Below are 17,980 nucleotides of genomic sequence, written 5' to 3' on the forward strand. Positions count from 1 at the left end.
ATAAATAAACTCACACTGTTTATACGGCTGTGCAATGAACACCATTTTATTTAATCTTAGTGAAATCCAACCATTTCATATTGTCATTTACCTACATGTGTCTTAATTGCACAAAAATACACATTCTTACTCTGAGTGGGGTCACCTTTTTGTAGATCTGACCTGTTACTTGTCCTGTCACTCGCTTGTCACTCGCTTGTTTCCACGGAGATAGATCAATTTAATGCCATATGTGGAACATTCCAGAAAAAAACTAATTTCCAAATGAAGAAAAAATATAAAAACATGCTTTTAATTATTGACTTTTGGCTAAAATTTTACGGTGGGGCTTAAACAGCTCGTTTGAACTGTGGCAGTGGGCGCACTTTGAAATGTCCCAGTCTGCATCTCACTTCTTTTGCTCACTTCTGCTTCTTACTTAATTCCCTCACTCTCTCTCTTCTTCCTTCAGATGCATCTTTCTCCGATGAGATGAGTGACATGGGCAGTGACGCAGACGCCTCCCGAGGTCCCACCGAACCGGCTGTAAAACGCGAGAGGATTGAACTCAACCACCCAATTCAGGAGATGTGAGCCTGCACCCAATAATCTGCACCCGTCCCTCTGCACCCGTCCCTCTGCACCCGTCCCTCTGCACCACACCCTCTGCACCAAACCCTCTGCACCAAACCCGTAACCTGATCACAAACGTGCGTGTCCCTCTGCCTCTGCAATGTACATAGAGCAGAGGGTACTATGTCAAAACCCCCATTTGAATAACTTTTCTACTCACAGAGGGATATTTCATTATTTTTGTTAACTGTGAATGAGTTTGTGCAGTTATTTTCTTGTTTAGGACGTGTGTCTCGTGTGTTGATCTACATAGCCGTGCCATAGTGTCATTTGGAGTGCCTTAGAAACTTAACTTAACCATCACTACTACAGATGTCTATGACCCCTCAGCTGTGCCTCTACCGCACGATGAATGTATCAGATTTAAACCTCAAATGTTGGAACGAGCACCTTTTCTGTGGGTTAGGTGTGGATGTCCTGGTGCAGCTAAAACAACTAGAGCCATGCAGTTTACTACTCACCCAAAGGACCTGTCTGTCTCTGTCCTGTTCAGGTTTACACTGGTGCAGTACAGGGCAGGTGACTATACTTCAGTACAAGCTGGAGTGTGCCAAGTGTTACTGCATTAGAAGTAATATTGTGCAAATTGTTCAAATATACTTTACTTTTGCTTGGAAATCTAATTAATAATCTAATCTAATTCTTGAAAATGATGTACAAAATCAAATTGGTTTTAGCTCGACCGAGGGGCTCAAAGTTTTTACCTCACAGGGCCAAATGAATGTACGTTTGATGGTCAAGGGCCAAACCTAATTATAGTTTGCACATAAAAATGTAATTCAAATATAAGGAAATAGACAGGATTGGCTTTTTTCACATCTTCTGACAGTATTTTCAACACAAAATTTAATCAAAATATATTCTTAAAATCTCAGAGCCCTGTGTGGGACAAATCAGACATCCTGGAGCTGGATTAATTGTGATAAGATTGTTAATTGGTATAAAATTATAACTTTCTGACAAATATACCATTTGTAAAGTAATAAAACCATTCAAATTAATGTATGATAGGACGATATGTAGACCCAGAAACCATGACTACATCTTTTGTCAACCCAACTTCTGGTAGTGGGTTATAACCTGTTGGTCTCTATGTGATCTGATTGCTTTGCCTGGAATATTCCACTGTATGGCATTTAAACTTATCCATCTTGCATTTATTTAATTACAGGTGTTTTATTGTGAAGAAAATACCGTCATAAACATGCAGGCTTGCCTCTCCACAGATATAATCTATAATCTGGCCTTGGATCATACCAGGGAAAGCAACAACCTCCATAGAGGTTCAGAGCAGGTGGCTAATCCTTCACTAGAAAAGTTGCATAGTGCTCCTTTAATGGCTTCACCAAGTCATTTTTTCCATTTTACCGTGGGGCGTTGTGAGATTCGAGTTCACTCCTCACTGTTATCCAGGCCGTAGTAATTAGGAGTTACCTCAGCTTTGCCCGTATATGGTAACCCTTTCTCCCCACAAAAATACATCTACCACGCTCTACTGACCTTACCCACAATGCACCGCTCCAGTGAAACCCTGCTCAGAACTGCAGTCTATTGCTTGGACCCTGTTAGACATCAGTGCTTATAATACCTCAGAGGATTATTCTATGCTGTACTCCTTTAGCTCAAATGACATTTAGGCAAGTGTTGAAAATGTAGCCATTGAAAAAGTTTGAAAAAGTCCTTTTGTTTCTGATGTAAATAGTTTTCAAAGATCCAATTCAGCAAAACTATCAAATCTTTATTAAAAACAGTACAAGTGTAGCAGTAACTTCTTTAATTAAATCACATCTTTAAACTGGAAAAATACGTCTTTAAATGGTCATTAATTTCAATATGGACTAATACGAGAGCTTTTTAAAGGTGACGACCAAAAAAATGTTACTTGGTTCTAGTCTAGAGGTGGGAGAGAAGCGGATAAATGGTTAATCAATTTGATGTTTTGGAGATAAATTGTTCATGCTTTATTCATGCTTTATTAAGGCTAATTAAGATGTATTCATAAAGTGTGACATTTCTCCACCTTTTTTGTTTAATTTTAAGGTCAATCCACATTTTGACCTCAATGGCAACATATACAGACATTTTTAGCACATTTTTTGTTAAATTGCCATGGCAATAGAGAGAAAAAATGTTTTTAAATCATTTATTCATATCTCCCGCTTCTATTCTAGTGTTTATATTTAAGAAAAGACAAAGTATGTGTGTTACCTTATCCACAATCTTCGCATCTACAATGAGTGGATGTAGTTTAACTGTTATAAAAAGTATAAATAATTATCTTTATATGAGCCGTAGAATGTGTATGTGGCCTGATTTTTTTTTTTCTGTGACAACAGAAATTTCAAATTAATTGAAATGAACTGTAATTGATTATAGAATGATACAACTCAATCAGCTGTTTGATGTAAAGGGTAATTCTTGATTTAAAATTTAAATTGAGAACTTCTATTTATATGAGCTACTTAAAGTCTCTAATTGGTTTAAATTTTTTTGTCTGATCCCATTTTTGTTATAGCTATGAAATAATCTTTTGTTTTTATTTCTTGTAACGCGTGCCTGGCTGTCACAGTAATTTGCCTTCTTTGGATACAGTACTTTCTATGTGTACTACTTGTTTTGTAAAGCTGTCTAGATTTTTGAATATTTTTTATTATAGTTTTTGGTTCTTACAAGTATAGTTATTTTTGTGCATTTTGGATTACACTCTAGACTAAGGAGGGACGACATGTACGTTAAATAAATGAATAGTCAAGGTGTATTTTGTACTTGGTCAAGTAATAAATTGTGCAAACCAAAAAGTGTGAGTTTTTTTATTTATGAAACAAGAACTTCACTAACAATCGTACAAACAGGTCAAATCTACTCACATCTTTTAATGGTATTTACATAATTTAAAAATGCTACTTACAATGGCAACTTATTTTTATAGAGTTCAGGTTAAATTATCCAGTGTTTTTTGACGTTACAGACCCTATTCTCCAGGCTATGTTCACACTGATGCATTTTCAAATCAAGACGCTTTTCCTATTTTATTGATATTTTGCAGTGACACGATGCTGGGGGGGCTCTACATGTGTCTATATGGCGGAATGTTCATCAGTTTCCATGGTTACACGATGCACACATTCAGCAAACGCCACCAAAAAGGTTTCGAGAGTCTGAAAGCGCAAGAAAAAATAGATTTAAACAACAAGCGTCTGTGATGAATACAGGGTTAACGGTCTTGCTCAGGTGTTTCAGACTAAATGGAAAAACTGTCGGTTAAAGATAAAGATAGCGAACGTGTGACTGATTTTATGTGTGAGAGACGTGTTTATGAGCACAAATCAGCTCACCTGTTTCTTTCTAGCCAAGTCTGCTGTTCTTTAAGGTTAAATTGTGTTAAAACAAACTCTTTAGATTAAAGTAACAGATCTTCAGACAGAGCAGAGCCTACAGTTAGCATCACACCCCCAGAGAATGTTGAGGACATCAGCTGCAAAATATCAATAGCATTGTATTTGTTAATCGTCAATAAAGGTCTGAAACTTAAGCATGTCCCGCTACTTTAAGGATCTGTTTGTGAGATTTTGATTTAAAATTCCATAAACATTGTCTCAAGAGGTAAATGTGTCCAAATCAAATCAAACTTTCCAATATAGCTTTGAGTAATAACAACTGTAATGCTGATTTATTCTTAATTACAAAAACTTTGGACATGATGGCTAAGTTGTTTATGTTATAATTTGGTGTTTTGCTTCTCAACTCAATTATCCAATCCAAAAGCAGAATGAACCTCACACGAGTCTCACATTTAAGTTGCCAGTTTCAAACGCTAAAATCCAGTTGTTTTAAACCTAAAACGACTCACTCTGAACTGAACTTTTAACTAAATAATGGCGTCTTAAGCCTTCAAATAGAGAATATTTATGAATAGAGTGTATCATTTGCCATTTTACTTGAACAATGTTGGAGTTTTTGTTATAAAAGCTCATTTGGTATATTTAATGATTATCAAAACACGATTAAGATCATTTGAACAGTCGACTCACTATTCTGATTCATCATTTGCGACCCTAGAAGGACACAACCTCCAAAGTTTAAAATGAAAATGCAGTAATGAGAACATAACCTTAATACAAAGGCACAGATATCTGATTTAATACAAAACAATAAATAACTTCTACGTATGAATTTTACAGAACAGATTTGAGGAAAGGCAGAAGGACCGACAGGTACGACACAGATTTTAAATAAGAGTAGTGATATTAGTCAGAAGTGCACAGCGTCTTCAGTGTAAAGTTTATGCAGCGCTCTGACCGTCCAGCAGGGGGCCCAGTGAATATTCAGAGGGAACATCCAGCCATGTACTTCCCTGTTAAAACACAAACAAACACAGATAAGAATCAAATCTATGCTCTACTCATTACAGTAGGTTTGAAAATGTAAAAGTACATTTAAAGGTCTACTAAGTGACTTTTCTGGCGTGAGAGAGCGCCACCTGCTTGTCTCCATGGAGATTATTGCTTTGACTGGAATATTTCACAGTATGGTATTAAATTTATCTCCACAAGTCTAATCCACTTTACGTTTAATGGCATACTGAGGAATATTTCAGGCAAAGTAGTATTAACTCTCCACTGAGACGAGCTCATGCCGGCCTCTCCAGCTGAAAAGTTACACAGTGGACCTTTAAAGATGTTTAAAAGAACTTGTCAAACCATGATAGACAGACTCTTAGCTGCAGTCCAGACTAATTCCTCACTTTTCTTTCTATCGCATGCTTTTAGTTAGACTATTTTATGGGAAAAAGAACAAAGAACAAAGCCTTAAATATACTAAACCCTGTAAATATTATGTTGTATGTTGTATATTCCATTTCTTTTCAAGCTGTGTATCTAAAAGTGTCTTACACAGTACTTTGGGTTGTCAAAAGTATCAAAATGGGTTTAAAACTGGACTAAAATCGGTCGAAAACAAGAATCTCAAATGTTGAAACGTCTTATGTATAAATGGGAGAAGCTAGAATTGAAAATAGATAATCATTTGTGAAAGTATTACTAAAAAAGTCACATTCACAGGACAAAAATGAATCTTTCCTGAATAGATTTACTGGCATAAATCATAAGTCCTGTGCTCAGGTCTCTGCACTGGCTCCTGTAGCTCAAAGAATAGACTTTAAAGCAGCTCTGCTTGTGAACAAGTCTCTCCATGGCCTAGGTCCAAAGTATATCTCCGACATGTTAGTGCCATATGAACCATCTCACACTCTGAGGACTTCAGGGACCGGCCTCCTGCTGGTGCCCAGAGTCAGGACTAAACATGGAGAATCAGAGTTTCAGTTTTATGCAACTAAAACCTGACAGGCCTCTACTTTGACAATGTTTAAATCCAGGATCAAAACAGTTCTGTTTATCTATGCATACGACTGAAAGGGTTTTATTCTGCACTCTTCTGTTTTAATGTAAATTTTATGATGATTATTTGTGATTATTTATGTTTTTATTTGTGTGATTTTAATGTCCTTCTTATTCTGTAAAGCACTTTGAATTACTTTGTGTACAAATTGTGCTATACAAATAAACTTGCCTTGCCTTGCCTTGCCTAGATTTAGAATGATCTTGAGCTGTGTTAGAACGAGTATAAGACACATAGCTGGACGACTGAGGGATTACACAGATATAAGACACATGGTAACATAAAAGAACTATTATTTAATGTTGAAAATCACATTCTACTGACTAAAGAAAGAGTGATATTTATTATTATCACGGTATCAGAAGTGGCATCGAGTATCAAGTCTAATCCTTGGTGTCAAAATCAAGTTGGAAAGTTTTGTAATTTTAGTTTTACGTGGCAAGATCAGTTTAAATGTGAGGATGTCTGAATTGCAAAACTGCACTTTTGTAAAATGTGTGTTTAAAGATTTCCCCAAAACACAAGACGCTCAACATGGAAATAGTCAGAATCAAACCGGCAACTTTTATGCTCGTGTGTAAACCTCTACTGATTAATCTAAACGCACTGGGTTGTATCTCACCTGTTGCGAATCTCTTCTTGACGAGTGACATCCGGTACCTGCTTCCCACGAGCTCCAGGTCCATCCCCGACAGAGAGGCCCCAGATCCCACAAACTGCACGGCCAGGCTGGGAGCGGGGCCCCGGGGAGCCTCCAGACACTGCCAGCTCGCACACAGAGTACCAGAGCCTACCAGAGGGGGGTATGTGGGTTAAAATGTATAACTTAGGTCTGTAGTCGGCTAAAGAAATACTTGGTTCATTAAACATTTGCCTACATTTGTAATTAATAAATCGACTCAAAGGGGGTCAAAATATAAGGATCTCATGTAAAAACTATGGTACAGCATCTTCATAAGAGAAAAGCGCAGATTAAACTGTCCAGTCAAACCCAAAACTCCAACCAACAACTTATAATATATGTTAATAAATGACTTTTCAAACAGTGGTGGAGGAAATACCGGTACTAAATATTGTTACTTAAGTGAAATTACAGATACCGGAGCAAAAAACAACATTGAAGTAAAAGAAAAGTATGACATGAAAACAAAATAGCAAAAGTATTAACGCAGCGGTGTAAAAATGTACTTAAAGAATAAAAAGTAGAAGTGTTTCGTGCAGATTTTGAGTCTAATGAAGCTTCAAATGTAGTGATTTTGATAAAGATTTGTGCAGGAATTTTGCTCAATAAAAACAATTGAATGGATTTTATTTGTATATTTTGCTAAAAGTATACAAATAAATAATGTGGTAAAAAAATAAACCCTCAGCAGGTCTCAAACAAGAATAAAAAATACTTTTACTTTTCCGTCCTGTTGAAAAATACACTCAAGTAAAGTACAGATTCCTAAAATGTGTACTTATATAGAATAGTACTACATTTACATTGCTACTTTCCACCACTTTTTTCAACTAATAAGTCAGCTGGTCAATGATTTCCTCGTCAACCATTTTTTAACAAGTAAAAAAAATGCAGTTCTAGATATAAATTTACAAAAAGAAGTTATTAGATCTTTCCTAGATCGTGTACTCTTTACTTGTCACTCAAAAGTTAATCAGTTTCATTATGATCATGAACAGATTCTATGCAACGAACTCCTCTAAAAATATCTTAAAATGCATTGGATTCCTGTGTTGTTTTAGCCGTTAATCTTTACGTATGCTCACAAACTGTAATAACCATAGATGAATTCAAACCGTGTGAACCGAATCCCTATTTAACAAAACACATCTGATCTCAACGCTTTGTAGAAACATTTCAGACAGATTTTCGTTTAAAAAAACCCAATTATAGATGTTTTGTGGCTTAAGTGAGACAGAGCTTGTGAAACATTTGTGCTTTTTAGTTTTGAAGACATAATAAATCAGGAATAAAAATAACTAATCGGGGAACTGGCGGTTTCTCCTCATCCAAACACATTTCAGACTCGTATATGACAGATAAATGTAATCTGATCTGGGTTGTTGAGGGTTAAACCGGAGTGTGCGGGACAGTAGTGAGCTCTGACCTTTGCTGTGGTTGGTGGGGGACAGATTTGGCAGTTTCCACAGAAGTCGCCTCTCCTCTGAGTTCCTGCGCAAAGGAAGAAAAAGCGTTTAGCCATGTTATAGTTGTTTCCTTTCTCATGTACCCTCTCGACGTTACATTTAGGGTGATTCATGCAGGTCTGAGTAATCTTTATTCTCGTATTCAAGACGTCATTGCTCCAATTTACCCCTATTTTTACCGCCACCAGCATAAAACCCGCCCTCTGCACTTATACTTAATACAATTTTATTTTCTTAATCAGTAATACATGTAGCAATTGGCATTTTTTCCATGTATTCAAGAAATTGTATCTTGCCTCAGTACAGATATATTGTATAAGTAAATCTTGAGGTAAACATATGTCCACTGTGTACTGTCTGCATCCAATTATCGCTCAAGAATCAAGAAGTGTGCGTTGTACTGGTCTCTGAAAGCTGATAAACTCATTGTGGTGAATAATTAGGATGTTCTGAAAGCATAAGGACAGTGAGGAATAACTCTGGCCCGCTTTAAGATGGTAAAAATCAGATACAGTTGTCCCTCACTATATCGCGGTTCACCTTTCGCGGTTTCGCAAATTTTTTTAGAGCAATTTTTCATGTTTTTTTTTTACATCGAATGAACGTGCATTGTGTTCTGCGTCCTGATTGGCTGTTGGACTGTAGCTCATTGTCCATCAGTCTCCTCCGTGCTGTGTCTCCTGCACAGTACAGAATGTGTTCAGCCAAATTTACATAAACGATGGATCGCAGTGTGACTCTGAAGTGCTGTATGTTTGCAAGTTTTCTCCCCGACAAAACCCACAATGTCGATGAAAAACAATGTCGTTCTGCACCGACAAAGACGCCTACGAAGGTTTGAACTTTGAGAGTGTTTAAACAAGAGAGAAATGTGAGAAAATGTTAATGCCTGTGTGAGAAAAGTGTATAAAGTGTGTGGTGAGGGGTTTTACAGCCAAAAACATATAGAATAATTGTAAAAAATAAAGCTGATACTTCGCGGATTTCACCTATTGCGAGTTATTTTTAGAACATACCCCCCGCGATACACGAGGGACCACTGTACACAGTTCGTTCTCTCTCACCATGAGGCGGGGGGCTGGCACTGCAGGTCTGTGGCGGTGTGGTCCAGAGGGAGGAGGACCTGGACTGCGGTGAGCTGGGTGGAGGGGGCAGTGGCGGGGCAGCAGTGGTAATCCAGAGACACCCGAGTCACTGTCCCGCTGCGCTGACACTCTGCGGAGAGGAGGAGGGGGGCACGGCCAGGGTCCTGGGACGAGACCTGGGACCAAGATGCATAAAAGCAACGGGTCAAATGAAGTTAAAGATGCACTGTGGAACTTTTCTGGTGGAGGATCTGCCTTGAGGAGACCTGAGCAAAATATACATGGAACATTTAGTTTTTTAGGATTTTTTCATGAGTTTTCAGACTGTGTTTACTAATGAGTGCGTTGTATCACCATGGTAACTGCAGGACGCTTCTCCACTGACGTTACCCCTAAACCATTAGTAAAATGTGAGAGGTGGGACAGAAGATGAGACGAGACATGAGACTGGGTCCAGGAGATTTTACATAATTTATGATAAATACATTCTGCATTTCACAAATTTGTCCTAATTTTTTTGTACTTTTGTTGTCACTGTTGCATTTCAAGTTAATTTCTATAGCACATTTAAAACAGCTTCAGCTGACCAAAATGTTTCATGTAAAAGTCAAGAAAAAACTAATTTGCAGATAACATAATACACAGAAAAATAAAAAATAAAACACTAAGATGTCCTGTCTAGTATTAAATGCCAGGGAGAAGCGTTTTCAGTCTAGTCTTAAACCGTATTAAAGACTGAGAGGATCTGACAGGTACGGGGCGCTGTTCCATGGTTTGAGAGTTACCAGAGAAAATACTCCGTCACCGCTGGGCTTGAGTCTGGCTTTGGGCACAGCAGCAGGAGCTGGTCAGCTGACCTCAGAGCTCTCGGAGTACAGGGCTGCAACAACTCAAACCTCAAATAAAGAGCGATGCTTTTTGGAACTACAGTGTCTTTAGATGTAATTCACCAGCACTTTACACCTTTTTTGTCCAATCCAAATGCAAGACACATGGTTAAAATAATTTCTTGTGGCAATTTTATCTCACGATTTCTTCAGACACGAGATCTTGTCCCATCCCTATAACATGTAGATAGGGTCTGGGTCTAGTTGAATGACAATCTATATTTTAGCTGTTATATTTATAATAATTTATCGACCTCCTGGTCCATTTGCCGACTTCCTGACAGAGTTTTCTGATTTCATTTCAAGTTTAGTTTTGAATTGGGAAAGGATTGTTATAGTTGGAGATTTCAACATACATGTAGATAACGGCAGTGATTGCCACAGTAATGCTTTTGGCGCGCTCCTGGATGGGATCGGTTTCACCCAGAGTGTGAATAAGCCTGACCATTTCTTAATTACCTTTCAATTCATACTAAAAGACTATCCAGCCCCGCAGAAAAAAACTATAATGAAAATAACATTATCAGATAAATCGGTTACAGAGTTTAAAGAAATTATTGAGCCATTACTAAAAGATATGTCATGTGACAATGAAAATAATTTTAATCCAATTGTCATTGATTGATTGGTTGACAGAACAATGCTCACCTTAAAATCTGCTCTCGATGTTGTAGCTCCGCTAAAACAGAAAAGCATTAAACCAAGACCTCCGGCTCCATGGTACACGTTACAGCTCAGGACACTCAAACAACATGTGAGACGCACAGAGAAGCTTTGGCGGCGCTCGCGCTCTGAGCAGTCTCTGAAGGCATGGAAGCTCTGCCTGCTCACTTATAAGGCCGCTCTGCGGAAAGCCCGAACTAGATACTATTCAAATCTAATAGAAGTAAACAAAAATAATCCCAGATTTCTGTTCAGCACTGTAGCCAGGCTGACAAACTCCCACACTGCTAATGAGTCTCTTTTCCCCTCGAACATTAGTTGTGATGACTTTCTTCAATTCTTCGATTACAAAATTACAACCATTAGAGACAAAATCAACAAAGTTACTCCAAAAATCAGCTCTAAGCAAATCCAGTCTGTAATACAACAACAACAAACTTTATTTATAAAGCACTTTTCATACAAGAAAAATATAACACAAAATGCTTTACAGTGCATTAAAATCAGTCCCACCCACCAAACCCACCCAACCACCCCACAGCCAAACAACCCAACCCCAACACATCAAAAACACAACCAGACCTATAGACCTATCTCTAATCTTCCCTTCCTCTCAAAAATTCTAGAACGAGTGGTGGTGAAACAGCTCTGCAGGACAATAATATATTTGAAAAATTTCAATCTGGATTCAGAGCTCACCACAGCACAGAGACTGCACTGCTTAAAGTAACAAATGACTTACTACTAGCTGCTGATAACGGGTTGGCTTCAGTCCTGGTCCTACTGGACCTCAGTGCAGCGTTTGACACCACTGATCACAACATTCTACTGCAGAGGTTAGAATGTGACATTGGAATCAGAGGGACCGCCCTCAAATGGTTTAAATCCTATCTATCAGATAGGTACCAGTTTGTTAGTATAAACCAGAGCACCTCTCCCTGTTCTAAAGTAGCCTGTGGAGTTCCACAAGGATCTGTGCTTGGTCCAATCCTATTTACTCTGTATATGTTGCCATTGGGTAACATTATCAGAAAACATGGCATTAATTTTCACTGCTATGCTGATGACACTCAGCTGTACTTATCAATGAAACCAAATCAGACTGATCGAATAGATAAACTCGGTGCCTGTGTGAAGGACATCAGGAAATCCTGAAAAAACAGAGGTAATACCGCATACTTTCACCTGCGAAATATAACTAAAATTAGAAATATTTTACCTAAAAACGATGCTGAAAAACTCATCCATGCATTTGTTACTTCCAGACTTGATTACTGTAATTCTCTGCTCGCCGCCTGCCCCAAAAGTACTATAAGGAGCCTCCAGTTGGTCCAAAATGCAGCGGCCAGAGTCCTAACAGGAACTAAAAGAAGAGACCACATCAGTCCTGGACAAAAATATCTGCACTGGCTTCCTGTCGAGCTTAGAATCAAATTCAAAGTCCTCCTCCTGACATACAAAGCTCTAAACGGTATGGCCCCATCCTATCTGCAAGATGCTATTGTCCCGTACCAGCCAAACAGAGCACTCTGCTCTCAGAATGCAGGACTATTAGTGGTTCCTAGAGTGTCCAAAAGTACAATGGGAGGGAGAGCATTCAGTTACCAAGCTCCTTTGCTATGGAATCAACTCCCTGCTGATGTTAAACAGGCCCCCACAGTCTCTGTATTTAAGACCAGGCTTAAAACCTTCCTCTTCAGTATAGCGTATGACCAGGTTACATAGTGAGGGAGTTAGGGACATTAAAACCCGGGATAAGACAGGCTGCAGTAGGAGTAATTAGCTGTGGGAAGTATGGCAACCTGAGCACTATCCTCTGCTTCCTCCTATTTTCTCATCAGCAATGCTATTCACATGTTGTCTCCTGTCCCACTCCCCCTGTGGAGTGTAACTCTTTCAGATGCCCCGATGACAGCTGGACCCTCTCCTCCTCCCCGCCTGGCCCTCCTCCCCACCTGGCCCTCCTCCCCGCCTGGCCCTCCTCCCCGCCTGGCCCTTCTCCCCGCCTGGCCCTCCTCCCCGCCTGGCCCTCCTCCTCCTCGCCCGGCTCTCATCCTCCTCGCCCGGCTCTCATCCTCCTCGCCCGGCTCTCATCCTCCTCGCCCGGCTCTCCTCCTCCTCGCCTGGTCTTCCTCCGCCCCCTCCCTCCTCCTCACCTGGCCGATTTTTCTTGTTTTGTCTGATTTTCCCTGTTGTTTGATTTTCCCGTTCGTTTTCATGTGTAGGCAGCACAGTGGCTGAGTGGCAACACTCATGCCTCACAGCAAGAAGGTTTGGTTCGATCCCCGTGTCGCCCAGGCCTTTCTGTGTGGAGTTTTGCATGTTTCTCCCCGTGTCTGGATGGGTTTCCTCCGGGTACTCCGGTTTCCCCCATCAACCAAAACATTAACGCCCTTCGAGAGAACTGTTGTTGTGATTTTGGGCGTTACAAAAATAAATGAACTGAATTGAATTGAATTTTCCTCACAATTTGATTTAACGTAAAATACATTTAATTATCAACACTGTAGATACAATTACTCATAGCTAACAACACATTTTACTTATATTAAGAAATTCCCTGTGTTACCTGATATTTAATAAGAGCCACATTGTAATATGAGGCCTGGGGGTTGAGCTCCGCCTCCCTCTGCAGATGCACCTGTAGAGCCTGCATGTTGAACCAGAAGTCCCGGGTCTCTGGGTCACTTTGAGATGGATCACTGTAGAAATACAACAAGTACAATATCAACTGTAAAACCAACATGAAAGGCTCTGAATTGAATATTTACAGTTTTAAAAATGTGAAAAAACAGAACTAGTTAATTTTAAACTACTTACCTTAGGCACTTTTAGCATCCTAATTATTCATTATGATGAGTTTATAAAAGCTTTTTTTTAACTTTCCAAGGCCAGAGCAGAGTTTTGCCATTACAGTAATACTAAGAACAACTAGTATGCTAACAGGGCACTTACTGATTCTCTGACAATATAACACTTCATAATTAGATGCAGACAGTACACAGAGGACTTATTTTCATCTCAAGAGCTGCTTTTACAATATATCTGTCCTGACAATTTTTACTTCATATGAAAATAATCAAGTACAGCAACTTTAAAGCCCCAGTCTGTCACTTGTTAGCACAATAAATAGACTAAAATAAAAACTTGTATCCTTACTCTGAGCAGGCCACAAACCTAGACTTACTTGTTTCCATGGAAATGTTATTCCTTTGGCAATAATATTCCAGTTTGGCAAAAAACTTATCTATCTCCATGAAGAATCTTCCATGGAACCAAGCAGCTGACATCCCACCTCCAAAAAGTGACATACTGTTGCTTTAAAATAAGAATATAAGTGTGAGGGTCAGCTGACCTGAAGAGCAGTTTTTGATTGGGTAAGAAGTGGTCGATGCGAGAGATGTTGAGGAGCCTGAAGCTGAGCACAGGGACGTTTGGGTGAGCGCCGAAGATACGAGTGATTCCAGCTGGAAACGACATGGTCAGGTCCCCCGTGATCTTCACCAGACAACTGAGGAAGACAACAACAGACAGGTGATGCTTCAGCTACATGGAGAGTATAGATCAACATTCCCCAGGGGTGTGATGCTAACTAGAAGCACTGTTCTGTCTGAAGCTCTGTTAGTCAAGTTAGGCTTTAATCTGGGCTCTGTTTCAACACAATCACAAGAACTGATTTAATTAGAGCTACAGGTGAGCTGATTTTGTACAGTTAAACAAGTCCCACTCAAATTATACTAGTCATAAACAAGCATTTGCTTAGCTAACAATTTTTCAGTTAGTCATGCTCACATTTTTTGTTCAAAATCAGACATCTAAATGTGACCATGAACACTCAGACCCATCACAAGCTCCTGAAAATGTGTTGTTTGAATCTATTTTGTATTTTTTAACTTTTTTGGCAGTGTTTGCTAATGTGCACATTGTGTTACCATGGTAACTGCTGAACATTCCGCCATAGACATATATACATGTAGAGCGTGATGTCACTGCAAAGTATCGCTAGAACGTTCTGCTGGTAGGGGGCAGGTAAGTACCATTTATTTTGTATCAAATATAAAATACCGGTTGCTCTGTCCTCCTTTAAAGTAGGCGTTGATGTATTCAGTGATGGCGGCTGCTACAGGCCACGCCTCCTGTGTGCTGAGGGAGATCGGACTGGGACCCCGAGACAGATGCACTAAAAAAAATGCAGTTATATTTTCATTCAGCATGTATGTAAATTCATATCTATGTTACACATAATAATTAGATGCTGAGTTTTACATTGTCTTGGAGGATGGTCCGGGTGCGGACAGGGCAGGGGCGACACCTGTCCCGCTCTGCCTGGGCTGGGGGCTCGGGTGGGCTCCACCCACTCCCCCTCTCTAGTTTGGGGACCCCACTCACTGGGACTGGAGGAGGAGGAGGAGGTGAGGGAGGGGCTGGGGTCAGGGAGGGGTGAGGAGCACAAAGAACGAGACTGGAAGCAACAGAGAAAGAGAAAAAGGGACTAATGACCTAAAAGGAGACATTATTATCTATTGGAACTAAATGATTTTGAATATTTTTGAATAGTGTTTTAAAACTTCTACACCTTCTCTTTGAACACAAGAATCATAAGTCAACTGGGAGGGCAGAAGTTTAAAAGACACAGCTATTCATAGGTTTCAGCTTCTTGTTTAATGGTGACATTTTGAGGAGTTTTTAATCACATTTATAATATGTTGTTTTGAATTATTTGTTTGAAAATGACACTAAAAATCATTACTACATAGTGAGGAATAAATCTTTTGAGACTGAAAAAGACGATTTAACAGAATGGGTCCAGCACTGCCCTCTGGAGCTCATCCAGGATTCATAGAACCATAATTACATTTGTCACTCTCATTTGCGTTCACGTTACATTTTAAACTTGTTTATAAAGATAATTTCTGACTCACTCTCTCCGAGCCGCTGAGTCGCCCTGATGTCCTTTTGGCTCGAGTTACTCGGGCTGAAGGAGCAGTGATGCCCTCTACTGGCTCCTGTCTGTATTTGTGCTTTGAGCCTGACAAAGTAAAAAAAAGTTTTGTTAGAAAATACTGAAGCATAAAAAACACCATTCTGCAGTATGACATAAAATGTATATATTTTGCATCAATTCAGTTGGTTTTACTCATGGGTTATTACAAAAAAAGACCTTTTGGCACCACAAGTTTAATGGAACGTTTAATGCCATACTGAAGAAAATTCCATCCAAAGCAATAACTTCTCCATGGAAACAATACTGCAAACAAATCAAATCAAATGCAAACAAGGTGGAAGAGTCTTCATTAGAAAAGTTACATCATACACCTTTAAAGATGCACTTGTCATTGCTTTGCCTGGAATATTTGACAGTTTGGCATTAAACTTATCTCAGTTACTCAGTCATTCGTACTGTCGCCAGGGTCACCTCTCCACAGAGCTGACCTGTAACTTGGCCTAATGTTCGTCTCCATGAAGATACAGATTGGAACATTTTAAAGCAATATCATCTCCATGGAGACAAGCAGGTACAAAACCTTTACCAGAAAGGTTGCACTGTGCATCTTTGTGTTTTCTACCTTTATGTGAGCCGAGGCTGCAGGGCTGAGCGATATCGAGACAGTCCTGGTCTTTGTCCGTGGAGAAGCAGAGGTCCTCCTGGGGTCCGGAGTGCCTGGTGAGGGGAGGGCCATTTCTACGCGGTTCACTTTCTGACGATCTGTGCTTCCTCCTCTCTCCTCCCTCCTTTTGCCCACTACTTCCTGTTTTATCGTGCACTTTGGGATTCGTTAACACCACTGCAGCTGGAACGCTATCACTAAACGGATTATGCACAGAATTCCAATGCGCAGTTTCTTTTTTAGCTTGCGAAGCGTCGGCTCCTAATCTATTGTTGTTGGTTGCTATGCTACTAGGAGGCGGGATAAGCCCAGCTCCCATGGCTAGTCCTGATTGGTGCGTCGGGCTGCCAATCATTGTGATCGCAAACGGGTCTTCCGAAGAAACAGGAGGCGGTAAACTTCTATCTCGTTTTCGGTCTTGCTTTTTGCGATGAGCTGCTGAAGAAGAGGAGGAAGGAGTTTTATTTGATTGCATTTTACTGTCTATAGCGGCGAACGGATCTCCTCGTATCTCCTGATTGGTTGAGCGAGGAGGGGGGCGGGTCCAAGAGTCCGAAAAAGTCTCTTGATTGACAGTTCGTTCGAATGCGAGAAAGGGGTCCTCTTGCGGGATGTGTTTGCAGTTCCACACGGAGCTCTCCATTTCCGGGGTGGGAAGGTTGGGAAAATGCATCGAAGTTTGGTTGTTTTCCGGTGGGACTCGGGTGGGACGAGAGGAGGGCGCTGACCACACCCCGTCGTCGTGGAAACGGGGGCGGTGGGGTCCGGGAGAGGGGTCCCGGAACGCGGACAGGAAAGGGTCAGAGGAGCGACCCCGAGTTTGGTCCACGCTCTGGGGGGCAGGAGGCCACGCTGCCCAGCCCTGCCCTGGTTCGGGAGACGGCCCCAGTGCCTGATGGGAAGGAGAGTCCAAACCGGAGTCTTCAACGTTTTCAGGAGACGAGGAGTCGGAGGAGAAGGCAGCATCTGAGGAAAGAAACAATAGGTTGACGTCATAACATTTTACAGTTACTGGGCCTATCCACATGAAATAAAAACTGGCACAAAGTTCAAAGTTCTCTCAGAATAAATAAACAAAAGCCTCAGAAAGTAGTGCCATTACTGTTGTCATTTGAAAGTACATTAAACCATGAGATTAAAATTCCAGGCTTGTGGCATCAATCCCAAAGAAATAACGATAATGTTCATATGTTTGTGGATTTTCTTTTGGATATTTCTTTCAAAAACAGTAAATCTCCCACAGAGTTACACAGGCCCTCGCCCGCCATCTGCAATCATTACATCATCAAATTATAGAACATGAATGCAGCTTATTGATACTTTTCAGTGATATCACGCTGGGTGCGGGGGGATCTCTACATGTACGTCTATGGTGGAACGTTACTATGGTGTTGAAAAAACTGTTGGTTCATGCTTGCTAGCTTGTGACTGTAATGTTATTTGAGAGGGACTTGTTTAACGGCACAAGTCAGTTCACCTGTTATAGTTCAGTTAAGTCAGGTCTTTTTGATCAGATTGCGTGAAAATAAAGCTCAGATTACAGTCTAATAGAGTTTCAGACAGAGCAGAGCCTACAGTT

General features: G+C 40.2%; 2 protein-coding genes across 7 annotated transcripts in view; one reads left to right on the forward strand and one right to left on the reverse strand.

Annotated features, from left to right (window-relative positions):
• The window catches only part of rfx2 (regulatory factor X, 2 (influences HLA class II expression)), a 38,851-nt gene extending 35,446 nt beyond the window's left edge, over nucleotides 1-3,405 (forward strand). For 3 of the 4 annotated variants that reach the window (XM_055221093.1, XM_033964717.2, XM_033964718.2), the window contains one exon: nucleotides 452-3,405. In XM_055221093.1, coding sequence (XP_055077068.1) covers nucleotides 452-573 — 122 coding nt within the window. In that variant the 3' untranslated portion in view covers nucleotides 574-3,405. The remainder of the gene's footprint in view (nucleotides 1-451) is intronic. The other variant, XM_055221092.1, reaches the window with a different exon arrangement.
• fcho1 (FCH and mu domain containing endocytic adaptor 1) overlaps nucleotides 3,394-17,980 on the reverse strand; it is a 68,962-nt gene continuing 54,375 nt past the window's right edge. For all 3 annotated transcript variants that reach the window (XM_033964720.2, XM_055221090.1, XM_055221091.1), the window contains 10 exons: nucleotides 16,360-17,367; nucleotides 15,715-15,821; nucleotides 15,059-15,254; nucleotides 14,858-14,972; nucleotides 14,148-14,303; nucleotides 13,362-13,494; nucleotides 9,222-9,418; nucleotides 8,118-8,182; nucleotides 6,632-6,799; nucleotides 3,394-4,966 (listed from right to left, as the gene is read on the reverse strand). In XM_033964720.2, the coding sequence (XP_033820611.1) occupies nucleotides 4,938-4,966; nucleotides 6,632-6,799; nucleotides 8,118-8,182; nucleotides 9,222-9,418; nucleotides 13,362-13,494; nucleotides 14,148-14,303; nucleotides 14,858-14,972; nucleotides 15,059-15,254; nucleotides 15,715-15,821; nucleotides 16,360-17,367 (2,174 nt within the window). In that variant the 3' untranslated portion in view covers nucleotides 3,394-4,937. The remainder of the gene's footprint in view (nucleotides 4,967-6,631; nucleotides 6,800-8,117; nucleotides 8,183-9,221; nucleotides 9,419-13,361; nucleotides 13,495-14,147; nucleotides 14,304-14,857; nucleotides 14,973-15,058; nucleotides 15,255-15,714; nucleotides 15,822-16,359; nucleotides 17,368-17,980) is intronic.

This window comes from Periophthalmus magnuspinnatus, chromosome 4 (assembly GCF_009829125.3).
Source record: "Periophthalmus magnuspinnatus isolate fPerMag1 chromosome 4, fPerMag1.2.pri, whole genome shotgun sequence".
Lineage (NCBI taxonomy): Eukaryota > Metazoa > Chordata > Actinopteri > Gobiiformes > Gobiidae > Periophthalmus > Periophthalmus magnuspinnatus.